Source organism: Astatotilapia calliptera, chromosome 11 (genome assembly GCF_964374335.1).
Source record: "Astatotilapia calliptera chromosome 11, fAstCal68.1, whole genome shotgun sequence".
Classification (NCBI taxonomy): Eukaryota; Metazoa; Chordata; class Actinopteri; order Cichliformes; family Cichlidae; genus Astatotilapia; species Astatotilapia calliptera.
In genome coordinates this window covers 24,021,517-24,040,821 of record NC_137432.1, presented here as the reverse complement: position 1 = coordinate 24,040,821, position 19,305 = coordinate 24,021,517, and the positions used below count along the sequence as shown (strand labels likewise).

Sequence of the window (19,305 nt, the reverse complement as noted above, 5' to 3'; positions counted from 1 at the left end):
AATGGAAAAGTGAAGTGGAAATAATTGTATCTGCAGAAGAATGGGAAACTATTGGGGAATTATGCTTTTCATATCCCTGGAGGCCATTTGAGTGGAAAAACATTCTAAGATTTTTTTTATTAGCGCTGCCCCGAGAAAGCACCAAGGTGTAGGAAGGAATTGTTGGAGGATATGTGGCTCATCAGTGGGTAATCATTGCCATTTATTCTGGGAGTGTTCAAAACTCAGGCTATTTTAGAGTGAAATCCATTTGATGCTCTGACAGTGAATTTAAGCGCCTCGGCACAAAGATCCAAACTAAAGAAGGCAAATACTGAATGAGAGTACTACCTGTAGGAGGGTAAAAGCCGTTCTTCTCTGACAAAAAAGTGATCAGACACGAACTGAGGATTAGTTCAAACTTAATGGGAATATTCTCCTTTTCCCTAAAAGCGCAGCAGGATAAGTTCATGGAACTGTGATCAAAATGGATTGCATTTATCACCCGACTTCAACCAGACTTAGTTTAACTGGAAGCGACAGTTTTATTATCACTGTGATGAAAACTGTGACGCTTGAAACTTGTATCTAAATCGCAACAAGCACAGAGAGAGGATGGGGTTATGTCTTTCTGCTATAATGTATTATAATTAGTAAAATATTAGAGAAATTAATACAATGTAGAGTTTTTTTGTTTCGTTTTTGGCAAAAGTCTGCATGTAACGCTGTAATAGTTTATATATTAAAATTGTGTTAGCAGATTATAATTTAATGGGTGTATTTTGGTTTTGTGTTGTAGCTTCACACATAAAAAGGATTTTTTTTTGTTGTTGCTTTTTTTTGTTTTTGAAAAACGGGGCAGCTGGAGCTCAGCAAGCAGAACTATGTGTTCATTAACTGGAAGGTCAGTGGTTTGATCTCCAGCTCCTCCAGCCTGCAGGTCACAGTGTCCTTACACAGAAACACACTCTATACAGCAGCTCAAAACAGTGGGAGCGATATGTAAATACAGTCTGTTTATACTATTTAAAGTGGAGGAAAAGAAAGAGCAGAAACAGAGAGTTAGCTTTGTGAAAATTTAATACCAATAAATTAACAATATTCAAAATTTAAACAAAAACAAAATTGAATATAGAGTTTATATTAGAATAACTCAAAAAACATTTGGTCAAACTCTTACAGGATGTGGATTAAATACAGAAGATCAACAGCGGCAACGAAATTAAAAGTAAGCGTTTTCATACACAATGTAAAAAAAATAACTTTTGAGTTCAAAGAAAACGAGTGCAAATTCCTCACAGTGTGTCTGACGGTAGGAAAGATTATATCTTTCATATGAGATAGTGCAGAAGTGCAGCTCTTACAAGTAGTACTCTTTATATACACGACTAGAGCAGAGGATTGTTTAGTTCATAAGCTATCTTTCTTTTTCGAGCACTTTAGGGTTTCATCGTGGATTGCATGGGAACGCAACTTCATGAGGACTGGTTAGCGTTTTAATTAATGTTATGAATTCCCACACACACACACACACACACACACACACACACACACACACACACACACACACACACACACACACACACACACACACACAAAGAAAACATGACTTCAAGAATGAGTTTTCCCTTAATTCAAAGTCACATCTGACTTTGAAGGCTGTGTTTTGGCCCTTAAAATGGAATGGGAATAATATACATTCATATAAATAAATTAACATTAAAAACAATAAATATGAAAGTGCTCCCTTCTTTGATTCTTAGTCAATAAAAAGAAAAGATCAGAGTCTAACTGTAGTTAGATATCATCAACAGCACTTCTCCCCTAACTCCCTTTACTTTAAAGTGTTACGTTTCCACCTCAGACTCTGAGTTATCCAAATTAGACACAGTGGAGCTGTACCATTCAGCACTCTCCTCTTCCTCCTGGACTCCTGACACACCACCGCCTCCTCCGTCTCCTCGGCTGCCTCCTCTGTCTCTTCTCTCGTTAAGCATTTCCATGGCTACTTGGTGGTAGGGGTGCTTGCGTTTGGTGTGCCGCCGGAGGGTGTTGCGCTCGGCAAAGCGCGTGTGGCAAAGCTGGCATTGGTAGGGCTTCTCTCCGGTGTGCACCCTTTGATGGCGCTGGAGCTCACCTGCCTCCCTGAAGCGCTTGGCACAGATGGGGCACACAAAGTTCCTCTGGCCTGTGTGGATGTGCTTGTGTCTCTGTTTAAAACGAGAGACGAACATCCAAATGATTACTCAAAGGCATATAAACAACATTTTAAGTGACATTTATATGCAAGTAAAAGGGCTTGTGGGAGGCGGTGAAGCAAAAATGAACTATCATAGCCCAAGAATCTTTTCCTCTGGTCTGTAATGTTGTTTATTTTTATTTTGCTGTATTCTGGAGCTATCCTCTGTAGAGATGTCTGCTTTCTTTTTACCAATAACGAACTAAAGGGCCTTGTGGTTCTCAAACCATCAAACTGAAAAAAAAATACATGAGAAATTTCATGTAAAACTATTTTCTTTCTGCTGTCTACATCTGCCAACCAAAAGAAGCAAACAGCTGACTAAAATTATATCTCAGCTGGTGGGGGGTGAAGCCATTAATGTTTACAGTCTGTCATGCTGACACGAGCAGGAATTATAACAGTTCCTTCATGAAAATGCTCATAACAAGCATTTTGGAATAATCAGCCCATAATTTTGAAAAAGAAGCATGACTGCTGAGGTTTTTATACATCTTTGGTGCTTTGAGCCCCACAAGGCAAAGTCTATTTACTGTAGTTCCATTATATTCAGTGGAATACAACTCGGTAAGTCACACCAAAACGATCTAGATAAATAAAAAGCAGTACAGGTCCAGAGGAACGTATGTGTATTTGATTTAGAGGTGAGCTGTTCCTTCGGTGTTTGCTCTCATCTTCGTAGTGCTTCGTTGGCTCTTTTAGCTCACTGTGTGAGTTTTTAGCATATCTGATAATGTCTGCCTCAGCAGGCGCTGGTATTTGAAGCAGAAATCTCTAAATATCAACTCCATAGCTACTGCTTAACTTCTACATAAGTGTGTAGATGAGCAGCAGCTTGACTAAGTTTGATATTTCACCTAGAAAGAGGGTAAGATGTCAGGTGTTTGATGACAGAGGAGCTAAAACAACTGCTTGGACAATAAAACTGACTGCCAGCTATTTTGAGACTTAACTATAACTTCTAATTATTTTTTAAGTGAGAATGTCAGATATTTTGTTTGCAGATTTTACTGATGTTACCTCAAAGAGCCGGACAGTGGGCTTGTAGCTTTTGTGCATGTGTGTGAGAGAGATGCATTCAGGTCGACACGCCATACAAGTTGGTGGCGGCAATGTCCCAGTGGGGCATCTCACATCTGGAGTGTGTGCATACTGTGGGTAGGCTGCAGACCTACAATAAGCCCCACTGTGGGCCCCCCTTGGCTTAGTGTGGGCAGCCCACAGTAATGAAGGTGCTGGGGACTAAACATAATGAAAGGAGTGCATTCTGCTTTCAAAAGTGTGCTGCCACTCACACATCACCCCTACTCTTGCTTCCCTTCACGGAAAATCAAATGAATTCTAAACGTTTATCAGTAACATATAACGCCCTGCGTGGCTGCGCTCCTGCAGCAGAACTACTGAGACCTTTTAACAGCAGTTGGCCTCTCAGATCACATGATCAGGGTTTCTTACCTGTTCCGTACACTTATGTTAAATCCGGAGAAGATCAAGCTTTTAAGGTTGTTGGAACGCCCTTCATCAGCCAATCAGGAGAAGTCATTATTATAGTTAGTTTCCCCTTAATTATCGTCCCATTATTTTTGGCCATAGTTCACATTTGATGTGTTTTTGTAAGAATGAGTGTGTTTGACTGTGTGTCCATATGCTGGAACATGTATACTTGGTTTTATTCAAACTATGAAGCACTTTGGAACTGTGTGTTTTAAAAGGTTCTATACAAATAAAGTTATTGTTGTTGTTGTTACAGAGAACAGAACAAGGGCAGCCAACATCCCCCCAAAAAGCTTTGAATGTCCTTAAAGAAGCCTGGAAAACTTTGAAGAATAAAGGTAGTGATACCAAATAATAATTTTTTGTTTTTCCTTATATGCTGCATGTTTGCATATGTTTCAGTAAATCTCTGTACCCATTTTCCTAGCATAACATAAAGAAATGAGGAGTGGCTCCAGAGTTTTGTGGTGTACTGTATTGATATTATTAAACTGACTAGCTTTCATCTGTGGTTTAGTACCAAGCAGGTCAATGCACCAATGTCAGGTTTGTCTCCAGGAGTGTGGCTGGTACTTTTCGAATAAATCAGCTAATTGTTCATGAACAATATTTGCACATTTACACACATATTAAAGTTTGTTTTTGCTGCTCCCAAGTGGCCAACATATTCATTTGTTATTACTTGTCTTTAGGATGAAATGATGGTTATGATTAGCTTGTGCTGACCTGCAGATGGCTGGAGCGTTTGAAGGCTTTGCCGCATTGCTGGCAAACATGAGGCTTCTTCTGCGAATGGGTAATGGCATGGCGCTCAAGGTCGGAGAGGTAAAAGAAGACCCTCGGGCACAGCTGGCAGTACAGCACCCTTCGGGAGCCCGCGGTGTTGGGTGACTGCTCTGGAGAGAGTGGATCTAGCGGGTCAAGTTTACCAGGGGGTAGGATAGGTCCGATAGAAGGGGAGGTAGGAGCAGCCGTGTTAGAGAAATAAAGATGGTCATCCAGAGGTAAATGTTCAGAGTGAAGGTCTGATTTGGAGTCAGGTGATTGGGCGTCTAATTCTGAGGCGGGCTGAGATAAAGAGTCATAGGTCAAACTAGCAGACGGCGGTCTCGGAGACGATGCTGTAAAATTTGATGGCTTGTTGTTTTCATTGGAGACCTCTTGAGCAGATATGGCTTCATTTCCAGGGTTTGATTCAGAGTAAGTGATCTGAGTTTGAATAAGAGGAACTGAGCTGTGGTCATCCTGAAGAGCAATAGTGGATGAAGGGACAGTGAGAGACGTAAGAACGGAGCCAGAATTTATGTTATTCACGCCAGACAGGATGACAGGGGGGTTATTGGGGCTGAGTCTGATGACAGGGTGAGACAGTGTAGGAAGAGGCGATCCCAATGTGCTAACCTGACCAGAGGACAGAGGAAGGGAGACCGGAGCTGCGGCCGTAATCTGGGACAGCTGGCCGGTCGAGGAGTCGAGGACAGCAATAGGGGTGGAGGTAGCGGTGGACTCACCAGAGGAAGAAGGTACAGAGGAAAGGAGAAGAAACACGGGAGTGGAAGCACCATGTGAAGTCTGAGTAACTGAAAGGGGAAGAGAGAGACCGAGTGAAGCCGAGGAGAGGTGAGAAGAGGAGGACAGGAGGAGAACAGGAGCATTGCCTGCAGGATTTGCGACAAGTTGAATGGGTTGGGTGGGGACTGATATCCCAGAGGAAGGGGACAAAACAGAGCTGGCATCCTGAACAGCTTTAACGCTCGGCTCTGCAGCCACTGAAGGGTTTGCGTTTGTAATCAAACTTGTGAAGACTTCTGGAGCTTTATCCTGATCATCACCTAGTGATGAAGAATCACTGATAGGGGGTGGCGAGGGGTAAAAATCACCAGAAGGTGCATTTAGGGCATTATCTGTACTTTGGCTGGGACCTGCTAACGGTGCCAAAAGCGACGACTCCTTTCCTTCTGCTTCTTCTGAATTAGCATGATCAGACTGAGAATCCTCCACCCTGGAAGCATTGACTTGTGGCACTTTGAGTCCATCCGGATTGAGCATATACGGAATTCCCTGGTCATCGATGAGAAGAAGATTTTCAGTGTCACAGTCTATCGAAGAGAGAGAGGTCAAAACAGAGGTAGAAAAGAAAGAGGGAGACAGAAGAGCATCTTCAAGAGTATCTGTGCCGCATCCCTCATCGTCCTCTTCTACTATGTCTCTGTCTCCTTCTCCCTCATATTCATCCACCTCCATGATCAGAGAGCTCTCACAGCCCGAGTCATCCAAGAAACGCCCATATCGCCTCTCTCGGCTCTCCCTTTTCTTGGGCAAACTCAGGTCCAGAGGTTCTGTCTGCTCCTCCGTTTCAACCTCATTGAATGTTTTGCAACACTTCAAGTCCATTTCTCGCAAAATTAAAGGAACATTTTTCTGAATTTCCTTCTCTGTAGTTTCCTCTTTAATCCTCGGCTGACTTAAAAACTTAACTGTATTAGCAGTAAAAGGAGTTTCCGACCCATCAATGTGGACAATTTTAACATCCAAAATGTCTCGGTCTTTACACAATTTATCCCGTTTCTCTGCTTCTGTCTCAGGAAATGCTTCGGCTTCTTCTTCAGTCTTCTGGTAAGTAACTTCCATGATTTCTCCTTCATTTTTAACAGCTGGCACACAGATTTCACGTTTCTTCTGTGATTCAGCAGAGACCAACACGGGTCCCTGAAATTCTGAGAGAGCAAAGTCTTTGGTCAGGCTGATAGCAGAGTTTGTGATTGGCTTCTTGCACCGTGGAGGGACAACAATTTTGATTCTTATTGGCTGGCTGTGCAAAACAGGCACTCCAGACTTTACTGTAATTGGCTGTCTGAGCCCACCAATCTTAGTTGTTTCCTGAGAGGCTGGCTCATAAGTCCCGCCCACCTCTGGCTTTTTCCCATTGATTGATAGAGCATCTTGCCTGATGGTCACTGCTGCCGTGACAGGGCATGGCTGGAGGTTACCTGGTACAGTACTGCATGCAGTTTCGTCCTTTGGGTCCAATAAAGTCTCTGTCACTGGCCCTGATCCCTCTCCACACTGGCTGCCATTTTGGACATCCAGGCTGCCACTGGTCAGGACTGAAGCCAACTGAGAATCCATTTTGGGGCATACCTAGTTATATTTCTTTTAAATAAAAGTAAAATAATAGATTAGACACTAAAATAAGGACAATTATAATAAAGAAAATGTGCATTTTAATTATAGCCTTTTGCTTATACCAGGAGAGGAAGATTATTAAATAAATATCCTTAGTTGGCTGGATGGGAGAAGAAGAAGAAGAAAGTCTGGGGATTATTGGGGTCAACTTTAGTGCGAAATGCCCAAACCCACTAGTGCTGTGATATTATAAGCAGCGTGCAGACTATTCAACCTAAATCCTCGGGCCGAAACGATGAACGACTCGTATGACCCTCTTCCTCAACAGCAAACGTGCTGTCACTTTACATGATCCCAAATCATAGCTCACAATTCCTAACGACGGATCACCGATAATGAAAAAAAACGCACCGGAGTACAGAAGGGTCCGAATGATGCGAGTGAAATTTCATTTCCTGGCTTACACTTCTTCCGTCCACATTCATCATACATGATGAAACCTTCCATTATAAAATTCGCATCAGAACATTATTCATACCCGGTTAAGCTCGCAAGAACCAGCCTGTTCTACCCCCTTTCTGCTTATAAACCGAGAAGAACTATCCGCGGAGGACGCCATTACGCACAGTCCTAGGTCCGAAATGCCAACGTTATTATTATTCCGCGTGTGCGCCCTGACGGCTCTCGGACCTGGGACAACGCTGTCGCAAACGCGCGCGTCGGAGTAGAAAAACCCCCCCATGTATATTTACACACAGTCGTGGCGTGGAGCGGATCCTTCCCCTTGCACCGGAGCTTCCTCGGACCCACAGCCAGCCATTTTAGAGCCGAGGGTCCGAGATACCGCGAGCGCAGCTTTAGGACAAACTTTCCCGGTGAGCTGTCATTTATTCCAGCCGTGCTGTCAGAGCCGGTGTTGTGCCGGACACGCTTTCGATACATTTAAAAACTGGATTTTAAACTATACTCCACCCATACTCTCGCTGCATAGGGACTGGCTTACCCAAGCTGTGGATATTTCCGGAGGACCAAATATGACTGTGCAGTGTAAAGGGTGATGCTGCGAATGCTGTGGGAGGGAGGGGTCAAGGGGAGTTGCTATGGTGTCGCAGCCTACCGGGTCCGACCAGTAGCCATGTTCAGCCTATGAGTACTGTTGAACCTGCAGCCTGCAAAGAAAGGCTCTCTGTGCTCCCAAGAATCAAAGAGAAGGGGGCAAAGCAGGAGAGGTAAAGTGGAATCACACAGGAGGGTTTTATTTGCCATCAAAGAGCTGGAGAGCAAAGCATTTTGACAATATTTTATTTCAAATCTCTCATGTTAAAAACTTACAAGCTTTGAGACTTGATGCGTCGGGCTCAACAGAAGAAAAAAGATCACACAGTGAAACATCACAGAGTCGAGTCATTATGAATTAGGCTACATGAAGGTATCGTCAGGGGTATAGCTGGTACTACTGTATTATACACACACACAGTCATGATTACATATAGATTGCATCTATGGCACAATTTGGTTGAATTACTTCACAGTTATGCCTGCAGTTGAATAGTATTCAGGGCAAAGAGAGGAAAGTTGAGAGCAGTGGTGAAACCCCGTGAGGCCAAAAGAAAGACATCTTAGGCTGCTGATCCACAAAAGCTGTGAAATCAAAAAAATAGTCCCTGCATCTAACTAACTGTAGCTCTGATGGTTACAGAGAAGCTGCAGAGCGGTCAGGGAGGAGGTGTACGGAGGGCGTGTGTTTTGGAAGTGCTCGAATTGTGGCACAGTGTCTGTCATGAGCGCTGGGTGGGTCGAGATCAGACGTGCAGGTCATTACTCCACGTCGCCGGGCTCGCATGCTTCAATTTCCGAGACCAGCCGATGAGGAAAGAGTTTATACTGCAGCCACGTTGGCTCTGAAGAACGATAAGATTGCACAACTATTAGAAACACTTCATGGCGTTACAGATGTTAGTTACACGTGACAAAGAACCGGGCACGGCGGCTGGTGCAGGTTTACCAAGGTAGCAGGCTGGTGTCTGCAGCTTTCCATTAAAGCAGGTCTGGGTTGCGGTGAAGCTGCATTGCTTACGAGAATGTTTGCAGAAGAACGTCACGTTTTCCCCGTGGGGAACCATGGCATCTGTAACATCAAACGGCCAGCGTTTCACGCCACCAATCATCACGCGGCTTCGCTCGGCAGGAATGAGACAACGAGCTGTGAGGGTGACCAACAAGGTATGAAAGTATCATATAAACATCAGACACATAATGCTGTGTTTATTAATTGCCGTGTGTAGGTGCACATTTATTTGAGTTTCTAGGACTTTATGCAAAGGTGTCTCTCTACATTTTACTTCAGCTTTGTTAAATAGTCCGGATATTAGATTGGATCGTTCCTCACCTCTACAGTGCGGGGGCGGCGCACTCCAGCTGCCATTGGACAGACAGGTGATCATCTGGGGTCCATCCAGGAGGAAGTTCTTTTTGCACAGGTAGTGGATGTCAAAGCCCACTTCATACTCAGTCTTTTGGACAGCCACTACATAGCCCTGCTCCACCTCTGTAGGAGGCTGGCAGTACACTTCTATTGAAGAAAGCAGGTTTATCAGTAAACTTAATCAGAAGGTTTGCTGACATTTAAAACACAGGAGCAGAGTTACTATTTCACAGGACAAATGCACAGTTGCTCAATTTTCCATCATTGTTTAAAACCTTGAAACTCCACTGAAGTAACCTCGCTCTTATCTTTAACATGTTTTAATAAATGACAGGCCCAGCCGTACTCCCGTTGGCCTGATTCGAGAACTATCCTCAAAGAATTTTCCATTTCTGTTAAACAGGCCATGAAATCCCAGGTTTGACCACACGATGGCAGAGAAGCACTGCAAAACGGAGCAGTAGCTCCTGAAAGATGCATGCCTGAGAGTGTCTGTGTGTTTCTGTCTGGCTTCTCTGATTCAGTATTTCTTAAATATCAGCTCTCAGAAATGCATGCATGCTACAAATGATGGAAAAACAAACCATTTCTGAGCTGATGTTATATTTAGACTCAGTTTGATCATTCGCTACCCAAGCATTTTCTGCTAACCTGCTAAAAAAATGGATGAAGTTACACTAAGAGTGAAGAAAACGTAGCACACATGCATGTTCACACATGATGGTTAGTCAGCACAGGACGCCCTGTACACTTACTTTTACAGATCGGGTGAGGATACTGCCAGGTCTGATTCTCCTGGCAGAAATTTTCCCTGCTCCCCACTATATCCGCCCTGCAGGAGAAAAAGGAAAGAGTGATGGAGACAGACGGTGGTGCGACATGTACAGTACTGACTAAATGTGATGGAGAAAAAGGTGTAAATGTTTCCTTTTTCCACCGTCTCTCTGTGAGAGTGACTAAATTTTGTGTGCACAGTTCTCTGGCTGACACATCCACTCAGGCTCATCTTATCCTGTGAGATGAGTCAGTGCGTAAAGGGGAGTCAATACAAGATTAGACTGTAATGACCTAGTTAGCTCAATGGAGAGATCGTCAGCTGGGAGATCAAAATGAATTCCCTGCCATTCATTGCTCATCACACCTCTGCTGTATTCAAGCCTTCCCTTCACTCCCTCCCTCTTCTTCACACTCCGTCTCCGTTCTCTCACTTCCTCCATTTCCATCTCTGTGGCATTTCAAGTTTTGAGACCCCCGCACATTCACACTCAACGTTAACCCTGCCCTCACCCAGACAGGCAGCTGTAGCGGATGGATGTTCCTACAGCAGCGTCTCCCTGAATGCTGAAGGTGTTGGTCACTTCCTCGGGCAGAGGGCAAGTCTGGACAGCAGCAAGTTCAGGTGACTCTGATAGTCAAAGAAGACAAGAGGCAGTGAATGGCAGGTTAAACATGCTATCTATAAAATACACTCACTGGCCACTTCATTAGGTACATCAGTTCACCGGTTTGATAATGCAAATATGTAATCAGCCAATCACATGGCAGTAAGCCAGTGCATTTGATCATATAGACATGATCGTGTCGACCTCCTGAAGTTGAAATGGAGCATCAGAATATGAAAGGTGTCTCAAGTGACTCTGTATCTGGTCTGTTTATTTCAGAAACTGCTGATCTACTGTGATTTTCCACCATAACCATCTCTAGAGTTTACAGAGAATGATCTGAAAAAGAGAAAATATCCACTCGTAGCCAGTTCTCTGGGTGAAAATGTCTTGTTGATGCCAACGGTCAGAGGAGAATAGTTCAAGCTGATAGTAGAACAACAGTAACTCAAATAACCACGTGTTACAACTAAGATATGCAGAAGAGCCTCTCTCAACGCACAGCGTTGAGCTACAGCAGCCATAACATATACTGCTCCTGTTACCTAAGAAGAGGAAACTGTGCCTTCAGTTCACTCAGGCTCACCAACGCTGGACTGTAGAAGACTGGAAAAAAAATGTTGCCTGATCTGATGAGTCTCGATTCTTGCCGCAACATTTCTTGCCTTGTATCAGCAGTTCGGGCTGGTGGTGGGGGTATGATGTTCCAGAGGGATATCCTTTAAATGCCAAAGTATACCAAAGTATTGTTGCTAACCATGTCCATCCCTTTATTGCTGCAGCAACAGTGGGATGCTGTCACGTCAATATGGACCAAAATCTCTGAGGAATCTTTCCAGCACCTTGATAAATCTATGCCACGAAGGATTAAGGCAGCTTTGAAGGTTAAAGGGGGTCCAGCTCAGTACTAGCAAGATGTAACCACAAAATGGTAAGTCAGTGTACAAAGTCAAAATACACACAGTCACCTTTGTCATTCTCCAAATGCAGTTTCTTTTCTGTATCTACTGGTACGCTGACTCTGAACTACACTTCATTGGCAAATATTGCACTTTTTAGGAAAAACATTAATATTATTATTGTGTTGTTGTTGCAGGATTTTTCAGTGGCAGAAAAGACCCAGTCTACTCTACTCCATTCATCTGCTAACTAACTATAATCACAGGCATTACAGACTGCAGGAGTACATATAAACATCTAAAGATCAGACTGCACAAAAGTGCACAAAACTGCAGTCATTGCAAGAGTAAAGCATTCAATAGCATACATGTCCTCATGCATTTGTTTCCAAGACATTAAGTATATTAAGTGAATGATAATAATGACTCACAATGACCCCAAAAAAGCCCTCGATTGAGTGACATAGATGTGATAAGAAAGGTAAAATCTACTATCAGAGTTTGCTATCAGAGTATAGTTTGGTTAGTTTTGGGCAATGACGACCTAATAGCTAGTTTTAGGAAAAGATGGTAGTTTGGGTTAAAATATCTGCATCTTAAGGAGCCGCTGTGACAAAAAGCCCTGAATGCAAACTCGTCCCATGTGTGAAGAAAATCAAGAAAAAACCTGAAGGAAATGAAACAGGAAGAAAAACAGAGAGCAGGACCAGCCATCATGTCATCTCATTTGACTTGTGTTAACCAAGGTTTCCATATAGTTTGTGACCCACAGAGGCGTTTGACACAGTGTCTTGTTTTATTCAAGTTGAAACAGGCCTTCTTAGATAATAAATCAAAGTTCGACGAGCAGGTGAAACGCCGCCCCGCACGTCCCCGAGCTCACAGCTCTAACTGTGATTGTATAACACCTGGCATTGTTCATTCCTAGATGTTTGAGTGCCTCACGCTTGTGGAAATATAAATATCAAGAGTGGTGCTTGGAGAGAGGCTGGAGTGACCTGAGCTGCATCAAGCGCGGGGTTTCAAAACTGAACACGGCTTTGAAAGGTAGAGACAGCGCTCGCCCGAGGGCTATCTTGGTATCTGAAACCGAGAAACGTTAATGTGAGAATGTAAAGGGACCTATGGGAGAGGGAGAGTTACGACTCTGTTTGGCTGCAGTTGAGAGCCCGAAGCAGAGTTCTGTTTTCACATACCGCCCTGCTCCTACCTTGTACCGCTGCCACCCACACAGGCTGCAGCACCAAAGTGCTATAAAGCAGGTATACCAAATTCATCTTCTAAAAACTGTAAAACTGTGATGTTTTTTTTTATTTTTTATTCAACGAAACAGCGCTAAATATGCACCAATTAGACCGAGATGAAAGATGTAACGGTACACCACGGTTCCCATATACTTTAGACCTCTTTATACTATGGGGTTTTTTTCCAATAAAAATATACACAGAGACATATCCACACAACACAAGCTGAAAAGCCTAGAGCTGCACACTTGTCCTTGGCTCCTATTGTAGAGAGAGACCTTATCAGAGGCCTCGGATGGAAGCGGATGAGAGGAGAAAGAGATGAGAGGAAAAGAGGATGAGAAGAAAGAGCAGAGGAGAAGAGAACTGGGAACAGAAAGGCCTCGAGCAGCGTGAGCAAGAGAGCTTTCAGACTGTAATCTGTCGCCCACACACACAAGCACACACAAACACAGTCGTGTATCTGACTTCACAGCGCATTGACACATTAATTTCCTGGAGACTTATTTCAACCTCAACTATGACTACTATTTGCCTAATCCTGACCTAAACCCAACCTTACTCTACCCTTCACATTTATATGTTAAACTAGATTGATTTCAAATGCATTGATTTGATTTTTGTCCCCATAAGGAAGGCATGTCCCCAGCATGAGTAATGCTTGGACACACACACACACACACATCTACCTCTCTACGTGTTGTTAAACGCACACCCTCACTCACATCAGACCCGCATTCACACTCGCTCTCGCTGGCGCAGCGTGCACGCAGCTCCGTGCCACTTTGACAGTGATCTGCCGCCCACTGCCTCTCAGCAGGCACGAAGGAGCTCGGCTCACACTCTAACACACATGCAAAGGACACACAATACAAACACTCTCACACGCTCTAAACCCACCTACCTTCTGCCTGTCTCTCAGAAGGAGGATACTCTACGAGCGAGCTGAGAATTGTATCCTTATTTCATCTCTGAATTGGTGAAAAAATCCTGAGGGTGAGACTGAAACGCAGCAGGGTTGAGGATTTCTAGGAAAGCATGTAGCTGCAGGTGGGCGATGAATGTAACAGGCCTCAGACCTTTAAAGCTGAATTACATTGTTATCATGAGCGTTGACAGGTTGACCTAAGCAATAGTACTGATCAGGTCTGGGGAGATACTAAGAAGAACCTTATGTTGCACGCTGCAACTTTATAGAGGTGAAGTAGTGAGGATGCCTTTTGTTTGAATTCAATTCAGAATCAACGCTTATTTTTCTATATTTCATGAGACAGAAACATAAAATATCTGCAGCCCACAGTGCTTGCAGTGGCAGTGCAGTAGTCTTCAAGTGGGTTTGCTTTTTAACACCCTGTCTTCTGGGTTTTAACTTTGGATATGTAATAATTTGAATAAGCAATGTATTTTTTATAAACTCTGGAGTCTGTTGTCTGTTTACATTGCCGCTCACAAGCCTGATTCGAACAACACGGTTACCTTGGGGCAGAGAAGCACTTTGGTTGTAAATTAACACAAATCGAAGGCCTTTGAACTTGCTCTCTTTGAATTGACATTTGTTCTTCCCTCTCGCTCTTTCTCTGTTGTTAGCACGCTCGCCTTAGCACAAGAAGGTTCTGGGTTCAAACCTTCCCGAGGCTTTTCTGTGCAGAGTTTGCATGTTCTCTGTGTGTCTGCGTGGGTTCCCTCCAAGGACGCTGTCTTCCTCCCACAGAGCAAAGACAGGCATGTTAGGTTTCAAATGTATGGTTAAATGTGGCTTGCAGTCTAAAACGCTTTAAGTGGTCAGTAAGACCAGAAGAGTACTATATAAATGCCTTTCTGTTTCCAATACGCTGGTCACATGTTTATTATAGATCTAGTACCAACCTATATCTTTAAACACAGCATGAGCAAAGTTTTAGTTGAACCTGTGTTTATGCGTGATTACACTTTCAGGCCGTAATTAGTCTTTTTTGCCTTGTTGGTTTTTGTGGTAGGTTTATTTTGTCTAGCCTTACATTATAATTTTGACCATATGTAGACTGCATCTTGCCCTCTAGTTCAGCAGCAGCATAAATACAACTGAAACAAGCAAATAATGTTACAAACACAGTTTCCAAAAACACACACATGAGCTGCAGACAAGAAGCAAGTCTGCTATAGTGAGCACATTTTCATCTCAGCTCTTGTGTATGGTAGTCCTGTTGCTATGGAAGCCACTGTAATAAATAAATTGTCATCTATAAGTTAAAATTTCAGGTTATTATCTCAAATTTGTGACGTATTGACTCACCACTGAGGAAATAGACATTTTTGAGATAATAACTTTAAATTTTGACTCAGCTCTGCGTGGCAAAAAAATAAATAAAAGATAAATCTCAGCGGAGGAAACAGGGAATCATCTGTTTATAGCACCAAATACACTGCCTACCTTTCTGCTTTCTGTGTGGCAGATCCTTCCAGCAGGTACTGGAGAGGAGGTGTGGTTTGTTCCCAATTAGCATCACTGGAAACACCTGAGCCCAGTGTGCCAATGATCTGTAAAAGCCCTCAGAGCTCAATTACTGTGTCTCTCCTTTGTAAGAGGCTGTTTTTGGTTGTAATTGCTCCTTAGTTTGTTTTCTTGCACTAAATAATGTTGCCTCCACCCCCAACAGGACTGACTTCATACACCATAGCTAGTTTTTATTCTTTCTTTATGTTTCTTTTATTAAAAATAAAATGTTTCTTTGTTGGCAGTTGTGTGCTTCTCCATTTCTATCATGGCAGTTCAACATTGCTGATGTAATATTTTGACATTAAGTGTTTCTGATTTAGTTTAGAAGGCTATATAAATGCAAGATTCCTACAGAGGCTGCCATTAGTTTTATTTATCCATCCATTATCTTCCACTTATCCTTTTCAGGGTCGTGGGGGGCTGGAGCCTATCCCAGCTGTCTTAGGGCAAAAGGCAGGGTACAACCTAGACAGGTTGCCAGTCTGTTGCAGGGCTAACACATAGACACAGACAACCATTTGCACTCACGTTGGGCAATTTAGAGTTTTTCCATTAACCTAACCCCACGAACTGTGTGTCTTTGGACTGTGGGAGGAAGCCAGAGAACCCTGCAGAACATGCGGGTGTGTTTTGTACCATCATCTAACACAGTAACACAATAACTAATGAGTGATAAGAAATGTATGATCCATCTAGAAGGCTCACTAGCTGATTAGCAATATTATCTCTATCTAGCTTGAATTCTTTCTCTGGTGTTTTCTCATCTGCTTTAATGACTCGCTCACACTGTTTTTCTGTAACACTATGTTTTGCCACTAATTCAAATGTCAGTAAGTAAACAGTTGTAATTCTTCCACTTTCTGAGTTGGTCCATAAATTCCAGATTATTTGCCCTTACATGTAACGTGGCATTTATGAATCTTACGAAAGAATCCAAATGTTGGGATTATTCAACATGACCCATGAAGTAAAAAAGGCAGCTTGCGATGCTCTGGGACGTTCTACATTTTTGTTTTCTAAAAAACAAATAAAACATGCTTGTGTATCTTTGTGTTGAACTTGTTTACCTCTAAATGTTGCACACGTATATGTTCTTGCACACATATTTTTTGAAATGCATATTCTTTGTATTTAAGATAAGAAACATGTAAGACATACTGTATGCATGCACAGACACAGCTGTGTATTCAGCTTTTGTCTCCTTTTTAAAGTTCTCGACAGTTCAATGGTAAAATCTTCAGACCCACTCTGAATAACCGAGGCTCTGGTTGCTATGGTGATGGGGAGAATAGGTCCCAGTTGTGTAATGTCTACGTTGACACAAATCACAGAGGGGTTTCTGGATTTCTCGTCTCACATATACACCCACAAACAGCTGTGTGTGTTCACTGCATAGACCTCCAGCTGACCACTACCTGTCAGGAAGAAACCCGAACCAAAGAACATTTTCCCGTGACCTCAAACCTACCTGTGCAGATGGGCTCATCGCCACTCCACTGTCGGTCACCCTGACAACGGCGAATAGTGGCATCCATGCCGCTGGGCAATGTGAATCCTGGCTTGCAGCGCACTTCAAGCAGGGCAGAAAAGGAGTGAGTGGGAGAGAGGAGGCGAGCTTCTGCGTTTTCGCTGTGGGGTAGAGGCCAGGGACAAGTACGACCTGAGGATGAAAGAGATGGTCCAGAGAGAGGAGAGAAAACAAGAGGCAGGGAACAAAACAATTCAGAGAATGTGCAGGAGACAAATGAAAAGAGCACAAATGAGGCTGTATAATGAGTCTGGATACACGCACAGTGCTCCCTTTTACAGCACAGAAGCATAATAAAAAGCTTCTGTTCAGCACTGGCATAAGGCTTTTATTTTATTTTCCATCAAGAAACACACACACACTGATGTATGTTGGCAAAGCTGCGTATGCGTACGCATTTGCACGCACACACACACACACACACACACACACACCCTTTTAATAGCTGAGCCCACAATGCTTTTCAAAGTGAGAACTGACAGCACACATGCATACAAATAGTTACCTGGAGCCACACAGCTGAGACCACACTGGCCGTCACACAGACACTGGCGTTTGCTGCCACAGTCACTGTCAGCTTTGCAGGGTCGTGGACACATCCTCCTTCCCTCCTCTCCCACAAGCCTCTCCGGACATGACCCTGTTGTGATACCCACACACTGTTACACAGTAATTGCCCCTTTGTTTACTCCTATTTCATTCATGGCCCCCCATAAAAAAAGGGAAAAAAAGACAAACGCTGTGTCGTAAAGAGATTTTGTTTGCCAATTCTGCTCTGTTTTCTCTGTGAAGGAAAGCAAATTCAGTGTGGGTGGCCGGGCAAACACTTGCCACCCAGGTTGCAGAACGAAGAGGTTTTTCGATGGCGGGCTTTGCTGCTCTGTGCCTTTCAGCTATCAATCTTGTTCTTCACTGAAAAGTGAGTGTGTTTGTGTGAGAAACTTTATCTAAAATGCAATTCATGCAACTCTGAGTCATACATCATAAAAACCACAGTGAATTACTGTACATAAACATCAACATGACCTTGTCATTTGAGACGGAAAGGGGAGGGGATGTGGGGGAAACAAACTCGGTGCCCCATTTTTCGATTCTCAGAATGAAAATGTGTGCGCTGCTGTATTCACTCTGCTCAAAAGCACATGTGCACACAAAAAACATGAATGCGCAGCACATGATCGTTCCAGACATGGCATACATATTTAGCACCTATGATATTATATAACTAATTAGTCACTATGAAATGCAGGCCAGTATTATGGAAGACTTGGAACTGTTCATGTGAAGGTAAACAATGATCCAAAACAGCTTTGCAATCATTAACTACTGACTAGAAAGCCATACATTTATGATGTAGGCTACGTGCAAAATATACATACAAAATAAACATTAAAATAAAATCTTAGTTTCTTAATTAGTACACTATGACCAACATTTGCCACTTTCCAACTGACTAATTGCGTACGTCTATATCCGAGCTATGTGCTCACCTAAATTTCAAACTACAACTTAGAGAAAGATGAAGCATTTCAGGGAAAATCCTAATGGCATCACTAAAGAGCATTCAGTCCAGCTGCGTTAACTGTGTATGCAGGGATCAGTGCTCTTCCAGGTGAAAGTGATGGAGGGCTTACCTGAATCCTGCAGGGATACGGTTCCAGTCAGAGCCCACATGGACAGCAGCAGCAGTGCACGGTCCATCTTTGGAGCGAGGATATGAGCAAGGGACACGCAGATGCAGCATTTTTAAGGAAGGGGGGAACAAAGGGTGGGAGAGGGGGAGAAAGAGGGAGAGGTCCAAAGAGAAAGAGAGGGAGAAGTGGAGAGAGAGAGGGTACAGCCCAGGAGCACACATCTGGTTCGTGTTGAGGAGGAGAAAAGTGAGGAAAATTCCACTCTGAAGGACCTTTCACCCATTTCTGTTGAGACAACAGATAAAGGGGGTGACATATGCATAACTACTGTCCACACAGAGAATTAACAAACAGGAAATGCTATAAAAGGAAGAAACTGATAGATTTGACTTTATATATTGAATGCAATATATATGTGTGTGTGTGTGTGAGCACCAAAGTAGGTCAGTGTGGCTTTTTTAATGCTTTATCTTACGCATAGCCCATCATATAAACTTTTTTACATTATCTTACCTTATATACTCTAACTCAGTCTCTTAAACGTAGTGTGCATTTAATTATAAAATGCATAAAACACTCTTTAAATTTATTTACAGGAACCAGAACTGCCTCAGTTGGGCAAGACTTGGTATTTGAACTGTTTTGCCAATTAAGGAATGTACACAATGTGAACAAACAGGGAGGATATCAAAACAACATGGTGCATTTCACCACGTATCACAGTCTGGTTATCAGCTTAAGTAAAAAAAAACCTGAATTTTTAACCTTTGTCGTCTTGCCTTCAAAACTGGGCTTTGATTCAATTCTGGATTACTTGGAAGCAACCACAAACAGCGCAGTGATTAATGAGAACAATCTTTTATTTGTGTTTTTTTTTTT

General features: G+C 43.0%; 2 protein-coding genes across 5 annotated transcripts; both read right to left on the bottom strand.

The window, feature by feature from the left end:
• Positions 1-1,041: 1,041 nt before the first annotated feature.
• On the bottom strand, positions 1,042-7,941 carry LOC113032717 (uncharacterized). 4 transcript variants are annotated; one of them, XM_080308352.1, is made up of 4 exons: positions 7,595-7,829; positions 6,961-6,998; positions 4,439-6,865; positions 1,042-2,189 (listed from the first exon to the last, which is right to left on the bottom strand). In XM_080308352.1, the coding sequence occupies exons 3-4, from the start codon at positions 6,839-6,841 to the stop codon at positions 1,827-1,829; spliced, it is 2,766 nt and encodes a 921-aa protein (XP_080164478.1). In that variant the 5' UTR covers positions 6,842-6,865; positions 6,961-6,998; positions 7,595-7,829; the 3' UTR covers positions 1,042-1,826. The 4 variants fall into 4 exon arrangements, with proteins under 4 accessions (XP_080164478.1, XP_026041556.2, XP_026041560.2 ...); XM_026185771.2 differs by lacking the exons at positions 6,961-6,998; positions 7,595-7,829 and adding an exon at positions 7,842-7,941; XM_026185775.2 differs by lacking the exon at positions 6,961-6,998 and having other exon boundaries at positions 7,591-7,829.
• A 182-nt stretch (positions 7,942-8,123) lies between these two features.
• On the bottom strand, positions 8,124-18,614 carry ntd5 (ntl-dependent gene 5). The gene is made up of 8 exons (XM_026185777.2): positions 18,427-18,614; positions 17,298-17,432; positions 16,733-16,924; positions 10,551-10,668; positions 10,019-10,095; positions 9,228-9,410; positions 8,844-9,041; positions 8,124-8,739 (listed from the first exon to the last, which is right to left on the bottom strand). The coding sequence occupies exons 1-8, from the start codon at positions 18,491-18,493 to the stop codon at positions 8,657-8,659; spliced, it is 1,053 nt and encodes a 350-aa protein (XP_026041562.1). The 5' UTR covers positions 18,494-18,614; the 3' UTR covers positions 8,124-8,656.
• Between the last annotated feature and the right edge of the window lie 691 nt (positions 18,615-19,305).

Bases quoted from the DNA above. Each gene is read 5' to 3' on its own strand.
- LOC113032717 (XM_026185771.2), bottom strand. From the start codon at position 6,841: ATGGATTCTCAGTTGGCTTCAGTCCTGACCAGTGGCAGCCTGGATGTC. The intron at 2,190-4,438 runs GTCAGCACAAGC...CGTTTTAAACAG, and splicing joins AACGCTCCAGCCATCTGCAG to AGACACAAGCACATCCACAC.
- ntd5 (XM_026185777.2), bottom strand. From the start codon at position 18,493: ATGGACCGTGCACTGCTGCTGCTGTCCATGTGGGCTCTGACTGGAACC. The intron at 10,669-16,732 runs GTAGGTTTGAGG...TTTGACTATCAG, and splicing joins CGATGAGCCCATCTGCACAG to AGTCACCTGAACTTGCTGCT. The intron at 8,740-8,843 runs GTAAACCTGCAC...ATCGTTCTTCAG, and splicing joins GACACCAGCCTGCTACCTTG to AGCCAACGTGGCTGCAGTAT.